The 18,285-nt window shown below is 49.5% G+C and overlaps 2 protein-coding genes across 2 annotated transcripts in view; one reads left to right on the forward strand and one right to left on the reverse strand.

The window, feature by feature from the left end:
• The window catches only part of CFAP77 (cilia and flagella associated protein 77), a 134,283-nt gene that overhangs the window by 75,255 nt on the left and 40,743 nt on the right, over window positions 1-18,285 (forward strand). Inside the window, exons 3-4 of the mRNA XM_082400833.1 lie at window positions 2,266-2,365; window positions 2,905-3,133. Coding sequence (XP_082256959.1) covers window positions 2,266-2,365; window positions 2,905-3,133 — 329 coding nt within the window. The remainder of the gene's footprint in view (window positions 1-2,265; window positions 2,366-2,904; window positions 3,134-18,285) is intronic.
• Window positions 16,953-18,285, reverse strand: part of DDX31 (DEAD-box helicase 31) — a 135,602-nt gene continuing 134,269 nt past the window's right edge. The window contains exon 21 of the mRNA XM_082400753.1: window positions 16,953-17,341. Within this exon, the coding sequence (XP_082256879.1) occupies window positions 17,277-17,341 (65 nt within the window). The 3' untranslated portion in view covers window positions 16,953-17,276. The remainder of the gene's footprint in view (window positions 17,342-18,285) is intronic.

An 18,285-nucleotide genomic window follows, 5' to 3' on the forward strand; every position in this document is an offset into this window, starting at 1 on the left:
AATCAATTTTAGAACATTTTCATTATCCCCCAAAGAAGCCTTATACCCCTTAACCATCACCCCTCAATCATTCCATTCCCCTCTCCATCTCAGCCATGGGCAACCACTAATCCACTTTCTGTTTCTATGGATTTGCCTGTTCGGGACATTTCTTGTAAATGAAATCATACAGCATGTGGTCCTTTGTGACTGGCTTCTTCACTGAGCACCATTTTGTAATGGCCAGTCCATGCTGAAGCAGGTTCTACTGCGTAATTTCGAAGTGCCCTAAAGGTGGAGCTCAGGGCCCCATGGTGCCATAGACAAGGAAGTTTGTCTGCACTGAGGGCAACGCCGGAGGGCTTCCCAAAGGAAGTGGTTTTTAATCTCAGGCATTTATAGAACACCTGTTATGTGCCACCAGGAAAAAGAAGTCAATAGAAGCCAATAGAAGGTTGTGTAGGATATTATATTCCAGGCAGGCTGGCCCGGCATGTGCATTCCTGGAAACTGAGAAGGTCATTTCAGTTCTAAGCCCCAAATGAATAGAATGGATAGTAAGTGTTACCAGACCCAGATGAGGGAGAGGCCACAGTGAGCCCGAGGGGTCCAGAGAGCTTGAAGAATAAGAACCAGAAAGGGGAGGGCAGGCCAGGAGCAAAAGAGGCTGGGACTCTGGCAGACCCTTCAGGGGTGGGGAGTGGTCTATTGTGCCTAAATCTCAGGACCACGTGGAGTATCCAGGAAGGCAAAGCTGCAGAGGTGGATGGGGTTGGAGGGTGCAGGGCCCAGACTGCCAGCCCAAGGGAGGGGTTTCTTCCGAGACAGTGATGAGCCATTATGGGTGGTCCCACATCATCCACCTCTATGCGCCCAGGTCTCCGAGAGACAGAGAAAAGGGGAGAGAGGTTGATGGGGAAAGGAGAAAGGGTGAGCCCGGAGCCACCAGACTATCTGGACAGGCTTTGGTGAGGCCAGAGCCAGGGATGTCCTGGGAGATGTAACACCCTGCAACTGGGAGCCCACTGCCTGGGGCCCGTGGGGGTGGGAGGAGCAGCTGCATCCACCCAGCTCAGTAAGGTCCATGGTCCCTGGGGCCTGATGGCACCGGGAGTGTCACACACCTGGTTGGTATCTCTTTAGCAGGTGGATTTGAATGTGGGCTGGAGACACAGCCTGGGTTCAAATCTCAGCTCTGCCACTTCTTCCCGTGTGGCCTCGTGCAACCTGTCTTGACTTCTCTGTGCCTCAGCTTCCCCATCTGAGACATGGGGACAGTGGTGGGCTGCCTCACAGGGCAGCTGTGAGGACTAAGTAAGAGAGGCATGTGAAGAACCCAGTGCTGTCTGGAACACAGACCTCTGCAGGTGTCCATTGATGGAGAGCAACGATCTAAGCACCGTACAGGACAGGACCTCTGAGCTCAGGGAGCTGCTAGTCTAAAGAGAGGCAGTGCAGCATCATGCCTAAGTGCTTCACCCCGAAGCCAAACACAAGTGCATCTGACATCCAGCCCCATCCTTTAGGAGCCGTGGATCGTGACCCCGCCACTCTGGGTCTCAGCTTCCCCACCTGTGCAATGGGGGAAATGATGTGGTTGATAATAAAGCAATTTCATCCCTACAAACCCCTTCTGGAGGGTTAAGGAGTTGACCAGAGACCCAAAGACTGAGAATGGCGGTCCAGCCGCCAGGAGGGTGACAGTGGGCCTTGTCACCGTATCCCCACCCTCAGGTGACATCCAAGGAGGCAGCTCCAGTGACGATGATTTGAGCCGTCCCCAGTAGGAATGAAGGGTTAGGGAGGAAAGATGCCCCCTCACTCAAGGGTGGCCCAAGGTGAGTCTCCGTGAACTGGGTCTTTCCTTCCATCTGCAAGATACATCATTTCCAGCTCTAGGTTGCCAGATGTGGGCTGGACCCCAAATACAACTGCTCAGTGCGGGGACTGTGCCGCCCCTCTCTCCCGCCGCACAAATGCACGTCCTCCCTCAAGGCCTCGGTCCCGACCGCCCCCCCACCCAACACGAGGGTCCTCCTGACTCTGCTCGCCTCACATGTCCCTGAGCAGGAATACAGCAGGCAGGCTTCCCCAAGGTGTGTCTCAACGCCCAACAGCAGTTAGCGCTTATCTCAGGGAGGGCTTCCACACCCTAGTAGCCCTGAGGTCGCCCACAGGGCCTGGGGTAAAGCAAGCACCCGATGACTCCCTGCCACTGAATTTAGTATAATACCGTTGGTCTGAGGTTCCGCTCCTCACCTTTGCTCTCTGTCCTTCCCCCAACAGGCTGAACTTGGGAAGCCCCGGGAAAGAAGCTGCAGTCTGCCTGGAATTAATTTTAATTATGGACTCTACATCCGGGGGCAGGATGGAGGGGTCCCTGAAGGTGAGCAAGCTTCCTTTGGAGCCCAAAGGGACTTGAACTCTCTACCTAGGCTACTTCCTCCAGGAAAAGAGTCAAGGGGCCTGCCGTGCAGCATGATTCTGGCGGAAACCACAGTTTGGGCTTAGCCGAGAAGGACAGGACCACGAAGGGTCCAGGTCTAAGGTGTCAGGGAAATAGCAAGGGCCCCAGACAGTGTGGGGCAAGACTGTCCCCAGGCAAAGCTTGTCCCCAGGCAAGACTGTCTGTGCTCTGCACCTTTTGAGCTGCAAGCATAGACAGGCTCGTGACCAACCCTCTGATCTCCCAAACGAGGTCAAGGCCAGGCAAACCCAGCTCCATGAAGGATGCTCAGGCACCGTCTAGAATCTCTGGGAATCCTGACCCCACCCTTTCAGGGGGCCAAGCAGGGCTGTCACCCAACGGACTGCAGGTTAATGAGAAGGTATTCGTGCCCCAATTTCTTCTCCGTCAGATACCACAGATTGCTTTACTTCTCAGACTGATCTCCATGCCATGGCTCTGTCTCTCCCTGCCCTCAGCCATTGGACACTGGAATGTATTTAAACAGCAGCCTACCTGCCCCCATGAGCTGAGCCGGGATTACATCGCCATGAACCGTGGGGCAGTAAAAGCTGGCCTGGTAACTGCTCGGGAGAATTTCCATTACCGTCAGCTCAATGACATCCGCATCAGTGACCAGGATGACCGGCGCCTCAAGAAGGAACCGCCCTCTCTCCCTCCAAATATGACGTTCGGGATCCGGGCACGGTAAGATGGCTGGCACCCAAGGCTGGCACCCGTGCCAGACGCCTGGCACCCGTGATGGTGAGGGGGGTGCTCAGTGGCGACTGAATTAGGGAACAATGTGGGAGGAGCATGACTCTGGACTCCAGGGAGGGGCGAGTGATCCAGGCCTGGCCAATCAGCATATCTCACAAGCCACGGCCAAAATGATTGGTTCACAGGCAGACATGTGACCCATGTCCCAACTCTGGAATGCATGACATTTTATAAAAGTAGAATGTGGTTGCATGTAATCAAGTCTCAACTCAAACGACTTTGATTTTTTTTAAGGGGAATTTATTGGCTCACATGATTGAAAAGGTAGAGCTTCAGGCATAGCTGGATCTAGGCAATCAGGCAATGTCACCAGCATTGGGTATGTCTCTCCATGACTTGGCTGTGCTTCCCAGTTTTGTCTCCATTCTCCGACAGGCTTCTTCCTCATGTAGCAAAATGGCCAGAATCAGTTCCATTCTTACGTCCTATTCTTTTAGTGACCCCAGTGGGAGTGGTGTAGGAACTACAAAAGCCTTGAGATTAAGATTCTTTGGTCCAACTTCAGTATCATGCTTATCCCTGAACCAACCACAGGAGTGAGGAGAAATTGTGACATACACTGATTGGCCAGGCCTGGGTCACACTTTTGCCTCTGCACCAGTTACTGAGGCTGGGGGATTCTGGTGCTCTGATTGGCCAGGCCTGATCCCTTGCCCCTCCTTGGAGGGGGCGTGGTTGGAATCAATCCCCACGATCTACAGGGGCTGATGGTGGAAAAGATGCAGAAATACGGGTTCTGATCCAGAAGGAGAAGAACAGAACACAATAGCAGGCAAAACCAGCAAATGTCCAGTACAACAGGGCTTCCCAACCCATATTATGTCACAACACAAGCATTACAAAAGTCACTGATATTTGTACATTGCATTGCACAAATAATAGCGGTGCTCTCAGCCAGCAGTGAATGGCCTGGGGCCTCCAGTTGCCCCAAGTCCCATCTGTGACACCTGAGACTAAGCCTGTATCTTGGTCCATCTATGTGGCACTGCCCTGCTCTGCCCACGTGCAAGGCCATTGACAGTCTATCTCCAGTCCTTTCCCACCACAACCCACTGTTCTGGGACGGGTGCCTTCCTTCAGCTGTGCTACTCAACTTTTTTGGGGGGAGGTGGGGCTTCCTTTATTTCTTATTTTATTTTTTCTAATCACTTTTTACTGTGCTTAAATATACACAAGATTTACCATTTTTAGGTGTACAGTTCAAGGGCATTAAGTACATTCAGATTGTTGTACAACCATCACCACCATCCATCACTAGAACTTTTTCTTCATCCTAAACTGAAACCGTGTACCCATTAAACAGTAACCCTCTATTTCGCGCCCCCTCAGCTCTCGGTAACCACCCTCTACTTTCTTTCTGTATTAATTCGACTACTCTGGGGACCTCATATAAGTGGAATTATACAGTATTTGTCCTTTTATATCTGGCTTATTTCACTTAGCATAATGTACTCAAGATACATCCATGTCGTACTGATAGTATGCCTCAGAATTCCCTTCCTTTTTAAGGCTGAATAATAGTCCATGGTGTGTATATATCACATTTTGTTTATCCATTCATCCCTTGATGGACACTTGGATTATTTCCACTTTTTGGCTACTGTGAATAATGCTGCTATGAACATGGGTGTACACTATCTGCCTGAGTCCCTGCTTTCAATTCTTTTGGGTATATACCCACAAGGGTGATTGCTGGATTGCATGGGAATCCTATGTTTATTTTTTTGAGGAACTGCCACGGTGTTTCCCACAGTGTATGCCACCATACCTTTGTATGCTCTTCCCTCTGCCTTTCTCACCATCCTACCTGGTAAAATCTACTTGCTCATCAAAGCTCAGCTCAACATCCTCTCTTTGGTAAGCTTTCCCACCTCCCTGGCCTCAAACTCTATGCACGTCTCTCTCACCAGAAATGCTGTTTGTTCATTGCTGTTCATCAGCCCTCAAAACCTGAAAGGTGGCACTAGAGACGCATTGGAAAGTCACTTCTGGACCAGATTAACCAATCATCTGTATACTGTCCTTCTCCCACCTTTGAAATAATGCCCAAGTCGATCTTTCAAGGCAAGGCAAGGTTCTCCAGGACTGCCTGGAGTGCAGAAGGACAGAGTCCCTGCTGTGTGATCACTAGACTGGTCCACAGTGGTCACCAGTGTCTTGAAGACAGCATGGTGTCCAGGAGGAGTCGCCCGGGCTTTTAGTCCCACCTTTGTTCCCAACTCTCTTTCCCTCCAGGGCTTCTGTTTCCTCATCTGTAAATAGGATATTACGGCAGTCACTGGCATTCTGGGATTCTCAGGGTATGTTCTGTCTCTACGTCAATTTCATTTCATTGTCACTAAAACCCTGTGCAGCCCAATGTTCACAGCAGCACTGTCTACCATAACCAAGACATGGAATCAACCTAATTGTCCATGGACAGACGAATGGATAAAGAAGATGTGGTACATATATACAATGGAATATTACTCAGCCATAAAAAGGAACGAAATTGGGTCATTTGTAGAGATGTGGATGGATCTAGAGACTCATACAGAGTGAAGTAAGTCAGAAAAACAAATATCGTATATTAATGCATATATGTGGAATCTAGAAATATGGTACAGATGAACTGGTTTGCAGGGCAGAAATAGAGACATAGATGTAGAGAACAAATGTATGGACACCAAGGGGGGAAAGCGGGGTTTGGGGGGGTGTGATGAATTAGGAGATTGGGATTGACATATATACACTAATATGTATAAAATAGATAACTAATAAGAACGTGATGTATAAATAAATAAAACAAAATTCAAAAAAAAGAAATAAAAATAAGAGAGAAATTCAGAAAAAAAAAAAGATGTGGTATATGTATACAAAGGAATACAGTACTACTCAGCCATCAAAAAGAATGAAATAATGCAAATGCAGTGACATGGATGAACCTAGAGATGATCATACTAGTGAAGCAAGTCAGACAGAGAAAGACAAATATCATATGATATCACTTACATGTGGAATCTATAATGGGATACAAATGAACTTATTTACAAAACAGAAACAGACTCACAGACATAGAAAACAAACTTATGGTTACCAAAGGGGAAAGGGAATAGGGGAGGGATAAATTAGGAGTTTGGGATTAGCAGATACAAACTACTATATATAAAATAGGTAAACAACAAGGTCCTACTGTATACAGGGAACTATATTCAATATCCTGTAATAAACCATAGTGGAAAAGAATATGAAAAATAATATACATATGTATATATGTACAACTGAATCACTTTGCCATGAACCAGAAAGTAACACAACATTGTAAATCAACTATACTTCAATAAAAAAATTAAAAAGATTTTTTTTAATTAAAAAAAAAACCTATGCAGGAAGTGGGCAGGGTTACTTATCCAGCTGAGTCATGGAGAGATTAATTGACCTCCACAAGTTCACACAACTTTTTCACAGCACAGCTTGGCCTGGATTCTTAATCTAGTGTACTTAGATTTAAAAATATGAGATATTAGAACACATAGCACATTAACAATCACTTGGTTTGAAGCCCCTCTTTAAAACAGGAAAACAGAAGTTCAGAGAGGTGAAGAGATTTTCACAAGGTCACACAGCAAGTTGTGACCAGACAAAAGCCAGATCTCAAGCTAGGCTGGTGGACTCCCTGTCCCATGCTCTTTCTTCCATATCTCGCCTCCTTGGGGCTGAGGTACAGCATGATCCCCCAGAGTTTCTGGTCCTGGGGCTGCATTATTCTACATACAATGGAAAAGCTTAAGTCAGCTGGGCTCAGAAAGAACATCCATTATCATCTAGCTTTCAATATAAAATCTTAAATTGCTATAAAACTGGGTGGCTGCAATTTCAGGGAAAGGACGTGATGAAGTGCCGGCTATATCTTCTGTGATGGTAAATGGGCTTTGCATATGCAAATTGAATGGATTTTAAAATGGTATTTAATGGCAATTTTCGTAGCAGACGTTAACATTAATTGCACAAAAATGAAAATGCTGCATTAGGTTGCTGCTAGCAGCAAATATTGTGGCCATAAAGCTTTATCTTTATCAACAGCAGCCCTTTCTGATGTGACAGGGCAGCTCAGCAAATTGCAAGCAAAAGGGCTTTTATGGAACAAAAATATCCCCCAAAGCAGGCCCAAATCAGCATCAATTTCGCTTTATTTCTTCGTAAATGGAGGTTAAATGGCTGCTGGAAAAGCTTTTACTGAAATGCCCGACCTGCCCGCAAAGCCCCTCTACCTTACAACATCAATGCAAGGAACAGTTAAAAAATCATCACCCCCCCCTCTCCATAATGGGTCTATTACTTTAAAGTTATGGGACCGAGGCCCATTCTCTAATGATCACCTTTTACAAGCCTCGATTGTATTTATTTCCTTACTTTAAAAGCATGTTAAAAACCAAATCCGATTACACCTGACTACCCGAGGACTTGTTGGGGTGATTTGGTCCAATAACTAAAGAAGCCAAGAAACAAATGACTACCATTTACTCACAGCTACAGAAGATATGTTAAAAAATAAAGTTCCACTTCAGACTAAATACGCGAGAAGCTTACTCTGAGCTAGGGATGCTGAGTGAGGGTCTGTAACTGCTGTGTGAGAGAACATTCTGGCTACAGCTCTTCCCCCGGCCCCCCACCATCAAATCCCCTTTACATATTTTACGATGGACAAAATAGCTAGATGTGAGGGGCAGCGCACGCCTCCATCCGCCTGCCCACGCAAGCCCTCAACGCCAGGTAGGGTCAAAACCTGAATTTGGGATTATTCAGTTACTTCCTTTCCAGTTAGCTGATTTGGTTTCCAATCCACACCAATTCGTTACAGATTGTCACTAAATCAGAAAGGTACATTTCGATCCACGAGCCTCTGGCTAAAAAGAAGTGGACACCTATGCAATTACCTGGAAAAGGATGCCCGTGTAGACATGTGGTCACAAGTAGGGGCTGAGGCCGAGTCAACCCACAGAGATGTTTGTTTGGCCCAGGCAGTAATTAAAAAAATCAAAAGTTTGAACGAGGGGGCTTCCCTGGTGGCGCAGTGGTTGAGAATCTGCCTGCCAGTGCAGGGGACACGGGTTCGAGCCCTGGTCTGGGAAGATCCCACATGCCGCGGAGCAACTAAGCCCGTGAGCCACAATTACTGAGCCTGCGCGTCTGGAGCCTGTGCTCCGCAACAAGAGAGGCCGCGATAGTGAGAGGCCCACGCACCGCAATGAAGAATGGCCCCCACTTGCCGCAACTGGAGAAAGCCCTCGCACAGAAATGAAGACCCAACACAGCCAAAAATAAATTAAATAAATAAATAAATTTAAAAAAAAAAAGTAAAATCTTTCTCCTTTTAAAAAAAAAAGTTTGAACGAGTTGCCACATTTAAAAAAAAAAATCAGGAGATCTCATATAAAAACCCAGATTTCCTAATTCTCTTAAAAAGTCAGAAGCCCAGGCAACCTGGGTCTGCACTCCTGCCTGGCACCAGGGGATGGGGCTGAGCAGCGTCCGCTTTGGACAGATTCCACGTGTGCCCTTCTGTCTATCCCAGTCTCCACTCTCATTTTCTTGACCCGTCTGGTCCCAGTAGGCACTGAGTTTGCAACTGCTGGTGTAGGTTGGTCATGCTGACCCTTCAGCTACCTGCTGCCTCTTTTTGTGTCCTCTGATGATGGTAGGGCCCACCACTAACAGAAGCTGCTGTGAATTGAACTTACATGTGGCAGGCATTTGCACATATAATTGCTAATGAAGCCTATGAGGCAGGTACCATTCTGCTCACTTCACAGGCCAGGAAAGCGAGGGTGCGTGCACTCCCCGAGGCTGCACGATGGCAGAGCCTGGATTTGTACCCTGGCTAGCTGGCCGGCTTTGAAGACCGAACCTCTAGGATCAGGTAGCTGGAAAGAGCTGGCACCTTCTCACTCTGCCGTTTCACTGTCAAATCTCAGAATCCAAGTCAGGGAAGAATTTTAAATTCTCATTAGCAACGTGTAAGACCATAACACAGATCTCAAAGCGTGCTGTGACCCCCGGTCCATAAACAGATATGTCTGGGGGCCAGAAATGTTACTATTAAAGAAGCGCTTAATTATTGATGCATTTTAATAAGTGTTTGCAAATGTTCACATGCCCTCGGCACATCTTAATTGTTACTGCTCCTAATTGGTCCAACATTGTCGAAGATGATGAGACAGGGATGGTGGGGGACGGGGGAGCTGGGCAGTAGCTGGCGCTCCTGGCAGATTCTGGGTGTCCAGGGCTCTACCTCCACGCTGCCTGGGAACATCATGCCACAAGCAGGGCAAGGATGCTAGTAGGGGGATTCATCATTCAGTCAATGAGCAAACAGCTCCCTGCATGTCAGTATCTGACATGGGCCAGATGGAAGATGGGTAGACCCCGTTTTGAACTAATAACGGCAACTATTATTATTGTTATTATTACGTGTCAGACATTGTGCCAAGTACCTCAGAAGCATCCTCTCCTTAAATAACTGAACAGCTCAGTGAGTACAACGCTTACGTCCCCATCTTACAGAAGAAGAGACAGAGGGTCAGAGAGGGGAAGTCATTTGCCCCTGGCTGCTCTATAGTGGGATGGGGATTAGTCTGGCCCAACCACCTGTGTTGGTGACCTTGGCACTGAGCTGCCTTCCTAACAAACACAAGGATGGAAGTGACACAGGTAGAGATGCTACCCAAATTTTTCCTGCACTAGATGGGGGCTGAGACACAACATATATGGTGAAGGCCATCCTGTCTGGATTTTTCTTAAAGCTTTAAACTTAACCTGAACGCATCAAAAGGGCTCAATGAACTTCCCTTTTGATATGTCGCTTCCCTTCACCTTCACCTACCTCCCGATAAACAAGCTCTTTGATGGGGCATCCGGAACTTTCACTACACTGGATGCTCCAGGCCTGCTTCGGCTCAACCCCAGTATCCCTGGTGCCGACCATAGCGCCTTTGCTCAAAGAGGCCTCAGTAAATATCCGCTGCATGAATGCATGAGCAAATGTCCACGTTGAAGTCTGAATATGAAGCCAGTAGCAACTCGGGTAGAACACTTGACTCATCCACCAATTAGTCTAGTCCAGACCCCCTCCAATCCTGGTACTGAAGGCGTTCAGACCACGGAAAAATAAGAAACACAAGAAAGCTAGGGAACACTGCCAGCCCACCCTCCCCGCTGCTGCTCGCCCGGCTATCAGATGCATCATCAGCCTGACGTTGACAAATGTGAAGGATGGAGGAAATTTTACAGGCCGTTAAAAAAATGTTTGCTGCCTGACAGGCTTTCTGAATCTCTCTGCCAAGCTGATTTATTTTACAAATTTACAATGGGCCCATCAATCACTCTGGGTTATTTTGTTTCTCCTGGAGCCGACGGCCAAAATCCAAGCCACCCACCCAAACTCCTATGAAATAACAGTAAACCCCTTCCCAGACACCTGTCCCAGGTATCCAAGACAGTTTCTGAACGGGGAGACCCATTCCGGGTTTATTGCGGGCCTGAAACTCAGCTGAGTGAAACCGGGCTGACCACAAGGGGGAGCACGTGGGTCTCGCAAAGACCCCTGAGCCTGCGTGCTGGCCGGCAAGGTACATCCTGCCAGGCAACCAGACGCCCAGCCCCGCCGATCTGCTCCCCAGCGCTGACTACAACTGTAGTTAAATAGTTCTCTGCTTCTTCACTGGACACGCAGGTCCTGGAGGGCACGGACAACGTCAGTTTTGTCCACCGCTATATCATCAGAGCCTGGAACATAGTAGGCACTCAATAAATATTTGTTGGAGAAATGTGGTCCAGGGCCTTTTAAGGCGTTGAGACATTATTGAAAGGGAAGGGAAAGTTGATTTGAGACCCAGAGATGAGATGGAAAAGCCAGAGGTTCCTGTGTCATTTAGCAGACCCTCCTGGGCTCCCCTGTGATTGAGGTTATGACTCAACATCGCAGGGATGCTTCCTCAGAGACTGAATGTGTTCCTCGGCCACGTTAACAGAGGGTAGTAACAGGTCCAGACGAGGGAGGTGACCTACCTATTCTATTCTGCCACCCAGGTCACACTTGTAGCATCATTAAAAAATGCGGGCCATCATAGATTCAGGGGAAGGCCCATAAACAGGAGAGTGTCCAGAGGGGAGACATCAGGTTGGTGGGTGGGACAAGGGGAGGGAGATCACTGTGTACAAAGAATGTGGCAAGAAATGAGGTTTTTCCCTGCTGGCGGAGAGAAGATGCAGATGGTCCTCAACTCTCTGAGGCCCTGCTATGAGGACAGTGGCGGAGCTTTGCTCTCAGAGGCTTCAGAAAACAAAACAAGGACCAGCGTATGTGTGTTTGGGTGTCAGTCCCAGTGGATAGCATTTGCAGAGCCCTCACTAAGCGGCCGATGGATGTAACGCCGAGCAATTTAGACGCATCATCTCATTAAATCCTCACGATTTTGCCAAGTAGGGACGGTTATCCCCATTTTATAGATGGAGAAACTGAGGCTCAGAGACTCACTTGTCCAAGACCACACGGCCAGTCAGTGGCCGCAGCAGGATTTGAGCCACGTTTCCTTCCAGAGCCGGTGTCCCTATCCATAGCCTGCACTCTTCCAGGAGGCAGAGGCAGGATGCTGGAGTGGACGGGAGTCCTCACGGCAGGATGGCATCTGTCAACAGCAGCCACTCACTGGGGGCCGGCTTTCCACAGAATAACTCAGTTAATCCTCGCCAAAGCCCGGCACCTCCATTCAGCCACTAGGAGCTGAGGCATGGAGAGAGAGGTCGTGTCCCTTAGTGGGTGGTGAGTGGAGGCGTGTTTACTCCAGGACCAGAAAAGACTCTTGCAGGAGGTGGAAGTGTTGGCTGGCACATCACAGCCTGGCTGGGGCCTGGGACACCCCACACTGGACCCGACAGGGGACAGGGGTCCCTCCTCCTCAGAGCCAGCCTGCTTCCATGGGCCTGACCTGGACGGAGTTCTGTTAAGAGGGGCCCAGGCGGGCAGGTGTAGCTGAGGAAGGTGGAAACCTGAGGGCCCTACCCTCTCCCTCCTACCTTCCCGGAAGCCCAGCCTCTCTGGGACCCCCTGCCCGACTTCTCCTGCTCCGTCCCCTCCCATCTCCCCCAACTCCTGCGCAAGCTCCATCCTGCAAGGCAGCTTTGTTGCCAGAGCCCGGAAGGAGGCATTTTTCATGCTTTGCCTTTTTCATTCTCTGCTCTCCTGCGGCCCAGACAGAGATTTATTCCCAGCCCGAGGCTGGTGGCATTTGGAGCAGGGAGGAGCTGATGGGCCCATAATGGATAGGGCCGCCGCTACCCCGGGGCCTGTCCCGCCCGGACCCCATCCATCAGGAGCGGCTCAGTGCCAGGGTCAGCGCTAACGAGGCCGGGCCACTCCCCCTCGGGGCCTCCCCAGTTGCATCTCACAGGCTCCGGCTCCCGCTTCTGATTTTTCCAGAGCTGGGCCTCACCCTCCCATGTCTGTGGGCGAAGCATGGGGAGTGGGCGTGGTGCCCGGCCCGGCTGAGGGCCCCTTGTCCTCACCTCCGCAGCCTCCGGCCTCGACACACTTAGAGGGGTTGCTGGGGTGCAGCTGGTCTGCCCCTCCCGTGACACGGTGTCCCCGTGACGCAGGCATGGAGAAGCTGGCACTGCGGGAAGCCAGCAGCACCCCTGGGGCCGCGTGAAGAGCCGGGCCTCAAGCCCAGCACATCATTCCTGTCCTTGCAGGAGCCGCAGGCCAAAGAATTCATAGGATGTGCGTGTCGTGCTGAGGACCAGTTCAGGGCCTGGCTCAGCCCTGTCCCCTTTGGAAGCCACATGGAAAGAGCCAGCTATTTATGCCGAAATCCCTGGTGCCCTGCACTAATTCTGATGAATAATAATACCAGCGTCTGTTTCTCCAGCTCCTATGGGCCCAGGCACAGCCTCTCATGTGACCCTCAGAGCGACACTTTAGGTAGCGACTCTCTTCTTTTCTTGGACACGCCGCACAGCCTGCAGGATCTTAGTTCCCCGACCAGGGATCGAACCTGGGCCCTGGCAATGAGCGCACCAGGTCCTAACCACTGGACCTCCAGGGAATTCCCAGGTAGTGACTCTCTTATCCCCATTTTACAGCTGGGGAAACTGAGGCCCAGACATGCTTGTCCATGATCACGTGGCCAGAAGGTGGTTATGCTGGGGTTTGATCTCAGAGGCCACGTCGTTACCTCCATCCTATGCTGTGTGTTCATTCAGTGCCACCCGTGCTGGGCATTACGCTGGGTGTTTGGGATACAGAGAGGAAGTAAGACACAAAATAAAGCAGGCAACAAATGGGTAAAATAGCAACACAGTCGGTGTATGTCATATACCGGTGGGCAGAGGAGGGTGGGACAGAGGGCCCAGGGAGACTTTGGGTCACGCCTGGTTTTGCTCACTGCTGCCCCCAGTACCTGGAAGGTAGGAGGTGCTCGATAAATGCTTGTTGACTGACTGCATAAGAAAGAATAGGCAGCTTGATTGCCATCCATCCCCGATGTTGGGAACGGTCAATATTCCAAGGCTGAAGACCACCAGTCTCCTGGGCGCAGAATTATCGGGCGCTGAGCTTCAGCTATCATTATTCCCAGCCTTCTGTAACAACTTCCCACACACTTGGTGGCTTAAAACAGCAGAAATTTATTCTCTGTAATGTGGAGCCCAGAAGTCCAAAATCGAGGTGTCACAGGGCCATACCCCTTGCAATGGCTTTAGAGTAGAATCCTTTCTCACCTCTTCCAGCTTCTGGTGGCCCCCGGGGTTGCTTGGCTTGTGGTCACATCACACCAATCTCTGCCTCGTGGTCATGTGGCCTCCTTCTCTGTGTGTCCGTGTCTTCTTCTCTCTTGTCTCAAATAGAGACACTTGTCATTGAAGTTAGGCTTCACCCAAGGAATGCAGGATGATCTGATCTCAAGGTCCTTAACTTAATGACCTCTGCAAAGACTCCTTTTCCAAGTAAGTTCACATTCCTGCGTTCTGGGGCTTAGAACCAGGACCTATCTTTTGGAGGGGGTCACCCACCACTCACCCCACTACAGTCACCAAAGCATCTTAACACAAAGTCAGAAAGTCCTGCATTTTAGATATTGGCTTTTGAGAAAACCACCTTTAGCATTATTATTTATAATGGCTGCCCCTGGAGTCTTGTTACACATTATGTTTCTATGAAAAATATAAAAGGGCTTTGTAATCAGTCAAGAATTGTAATCAGCCAAAATGTGATGGGTGTAAATGCTTTCCTGAGAAGCAGATGTTTCTGCCAACCCTTTCTTTTGTGTTTATGAGGAACCGCTCCAAAAAAAATAGAAAAGTTCAGAAGCTACATAACTAACTGCCATGAACCCGCCACTCGAAGTTAACAAATGTCACCACTTGGCCATTTTTGCTTCTCATCCTTTTTTTACTATTATTAAAGAAATAAAATATAGCAAACACAGGTTGAAGCCCCTTCTCACCTCTCCCTAACCCCACACCCTTCCCTCTGTTCCCTGAGGACCATCCTAAGGTTGGAACGGGCATGCTTTCCACCCACATGTTCACATTTTTGCTCTACCCTTAGATGTCCTTAAATAATGCATATTATTTAGTGTGGTTTCACACCATTTAAGTCGCTTTGTGTGGTGACTTGCTTTTTCACTCTGCATGTTTGCAGAAGTCACTGGGTCCGCTGTCCAAATCACCCACCTCGGGCACGTCCATCTCCCATCACTGAACACCCACCTTGCTTCTCGTTTCCCCCATGATGACGAGGCGCCCGGCGCACCTCACACATGTGTGCGGGATTCCTTGGGGTCATGGTCCACACGCAGAGTTTCCGGGCTGAAGAGGGACCTCCTCATTTTATGCTGACGCCCCGAAGGATCTGGATCTTTCTCCCAATGCTCTTGCTACCACCCTCATACGCCCTGGCGAGAATGCCCCATCTGGTACTCACCTGTTTCCCCAGATGCCAGGATCCCCCTGCACACAGATTCCCAAGGGGTCTGGAGGATAGTTCCTCCTGAGTCACATCCATTCAGCTCGGTTGAGCCTTTTCTCTCCAGAGGGGCTCAAGTCACAGCCAGCCGTGCTGGGAGCGGGACATGCATCAGGGGGGTGCAGGGAGAGCTCCCAAGTTTCGGGCTCAGGCACTCAAGGTTGGGGGAAGCTCCCTGAAAGCCCGTCCAGCTCCACTTCCCATCCTGTCGCTCTCCGCTGGGCGCCAGTGCGGGGACTGCTAATTGAATTCACCCTTGTGAAAAATGTTAACAAATTGCAAATGACCTCTTAGACAAATTTAGAAGTCAGGAGTGCGCTGCTGACTAAGCCTCCCTCCTCTGTCATTAGCTTTTATGTTGGATCCACAAACAATTAAAAAATAACCACCAGCCCAGAGGTCCTCTCCTCTAATTAGCTCTAAGAGTCCTGCCAGGGAGAGAGGCTGCACCTCAATTACCGCCCCTTCCTCCAGGCTAGTTAGAAAAGACAAGCTCTCAGGCCAAGGGGGGACAATTAAGAAAAAGGCGGTGGGGGTGAGAGAGGACGAAGGGGGCTGCAGGGGTCCCCTGGGACCAGAGCTGATGGCCAGCCCACTCTATAAAGAGGTGCTGGTGGCCGCCAGGCTGGAGGGGCCTCTGCAAGGAAGAGGCTCAGAGCTGTAACCCCCAAAGGGTGCCAGGGACCACGTGGCCAGGATCCCCTAGGGGGCGGGCCATGCACCCTCGGAACAAGGCAGATGCCTGGAACCCCAGCCCAGGCCTGGCAAGTCAGACCCTCTGATAGTGGGACCCAGGCAGCTCTACTTTCAATAAGGTTTCTGGGTGATTCTTATTCACCCACAAGATTGAGAATCTCTGGCCTCAACAGGATGAGGGCAGGAGAGGACAGTATGAACTGCAACTTCTGACCTGGGCTGAGGCCTGTGACTTCCGGCTCTAGGGCAGGACTTCCGTGGGTCCCGGGCACTCTTGCCTTCATGAGCCCCTTCCTCCATAAAAAAAAATAATAATAATTTAAAATATTTTATGGCTGTGCTGGTATAAAGATGAATATAATCCAGGCTGGATTATTTTTTCTTTTTTTCTTCTGATTTTAAAAGGAATTAGAGCATTTTCATGGGTCCCTAGGAGTGTCCTGGGGCCCAGGCACCAAGCCTCCTGGGCCCAATGGGCAAGTTAGCCCTAGTTTTCCCCTTCAGGCCTTATCGCCCCTTCCCTCCTCCAAGGGATTTTCCTCTCTTCTCCCACCCCTCCCCGCCCCTCCCAACTCCCCCTTTCTGGGGGGAGCATAGACGAAGGCAGAGAGCAGATGAACAACTGGCCTTGAAGCCTGAAGACTCCAGACTCAACATAATGCTCTCCTGCTCCTGTGTTGACCTTGAGCTCATATGTACCGTCTCCGTAGGCCTCCACTTCTCCATCTGAAAGTGGGACCAATACTACCTCCTGCTATGTCAGAAACAAATGGTCAGTAAGGAGTTCTTTGAGCTTTTGGGAAGGAAGAGAGATACCAAGCATTTTGTTATTTAAGTGCTGTGGAGCTGGGGTTACAACATCACATGTCTGCAGAGGTCTGGCAGGTCAAAGGGCGAAGCCAGCCTGTGCGAGGCAATAGGGAGCAGTGGGGACTGTGTCAACCTCAAGGTCGAAGGGTGGCAGCTCCAGCCAGTTATTGACAGTTGGGAATGTGGGCCCAGTGTTACCAGGTGATCTAATGCCTCATTAAGGAAAGCCAGCCACTGGGATTTTTATGTGAGTTCTTCTGATTTAAAAATATATATATTGTGTACAAGAATTTTTAAATGCTACAGACCAAACTAAGCATGTCTTCTATTTGCAACCCCATTAGTGCAGTATTGCCAGATATGGACCCTGAGCAAGTTATTTTGTCTCATTGAACTCTTTATCAGTAGTTCAATAGCAATATCAGTAGTTCTTTATCAATCAGTTTCTTTATCAATAAGATGGGGGACGGCATAATAATAGTTCCTATCCGGTAGAGTTATTTTAAGGATGAAAACAAAGCATCCCAGGCCCATGGGTGCAGAGTAGGAGGGAGGTAGGTGAGGTTAGGAAGCATCCTTGAGGTGATGGAGCTGTTTTGTATCTTGACTGTGGTGGTGAGTCTTCAGACCTACACATGGGATGAAATTGCATAAAAGCAAATACACCAGTGAGTATGAGTCACTTTGGTGGCATCTAAAAATGGGTGGATTATTCAATATCAATATCCTGGTTTTGGTTTTGTTCTTTAGTTTTACCAGATGTCACCACTGGGGGAAACGGGGTAAGGGGTACACGGGGGTCTCTCTGTATTTCTTCTTTTTTCCCCCTCCCTATCTCTGTATTATTCCTTACAACTGCATGTGAATCTCCAGTGACCTGAATAAAAATTTCAATTGCAAAAAAAAAAAAAAAAGAAAGAAAGAAAAAAGGCTTTAGCTGTGGCTTTGGTAGCCTGTGGGCAATGTTAGCCAGAATCACCTATTACGAGAAACAGTGGTGCCACTTTAGGCACAAGCAAAGTGCTCGGTCATGGTCACTAAGGTCACCTGCCCACAGATGGGCCTGCTCGGGAAGCCTCAGGTGGAGCGGAGAAGGGAGGATCCTGGGACCCTGGGGCTCACTGCTCGGTGCCGTCCGAGCACGCGTCTGACTTGGAGAAACACCTCCAGCAGATGGAAGAGAAGGTGGGTCTCCTTAGATGGTGCCACTGTCGGGTGTCCCTTGTGGGTTGGGTTCTGATTTAGAGCAGCCCAGAGAAGCCCAGCCCTCCAACCTCTCCCCTCCTCCAAAATCAGACCCCCCAACGGTCCACAGCGTGTTCTGAACTTCACACCCAACCGAGGACGTGCGGCCCGTCCCGGAGGCCACCATCCACCCCTGAGCCCTCGAGGCTGTGCCGGCGTTGGGACCAGGGCCTCTTCCAACCCCCTGGGAGCAGCAGACCGCTGGCACATTAGAGATGGATTTTAATTTTATTTTAACAAAATAGCTGTCTCCACTGGAAGAAGCATCAAGCGCCAAATAAGGACCCGTCTTGAGCGGAATCACGTTGAACAGACCTCCGTGCTGTCA

The sequence above is a fragment of the Balaenoptera borealis genome (genome assembly GCF_965194805.1).
Source record: "Balaenoptera borealis genome assembly, chromosome: 8".
Classification (NCBI taxonomy): domain Eukaryota; kingdom Metazoa; phylum Chordata; class Mammalia; order Artiodactyla; family Balaenopteridae; genus Balaenoptera; species Balaenoptera borealis.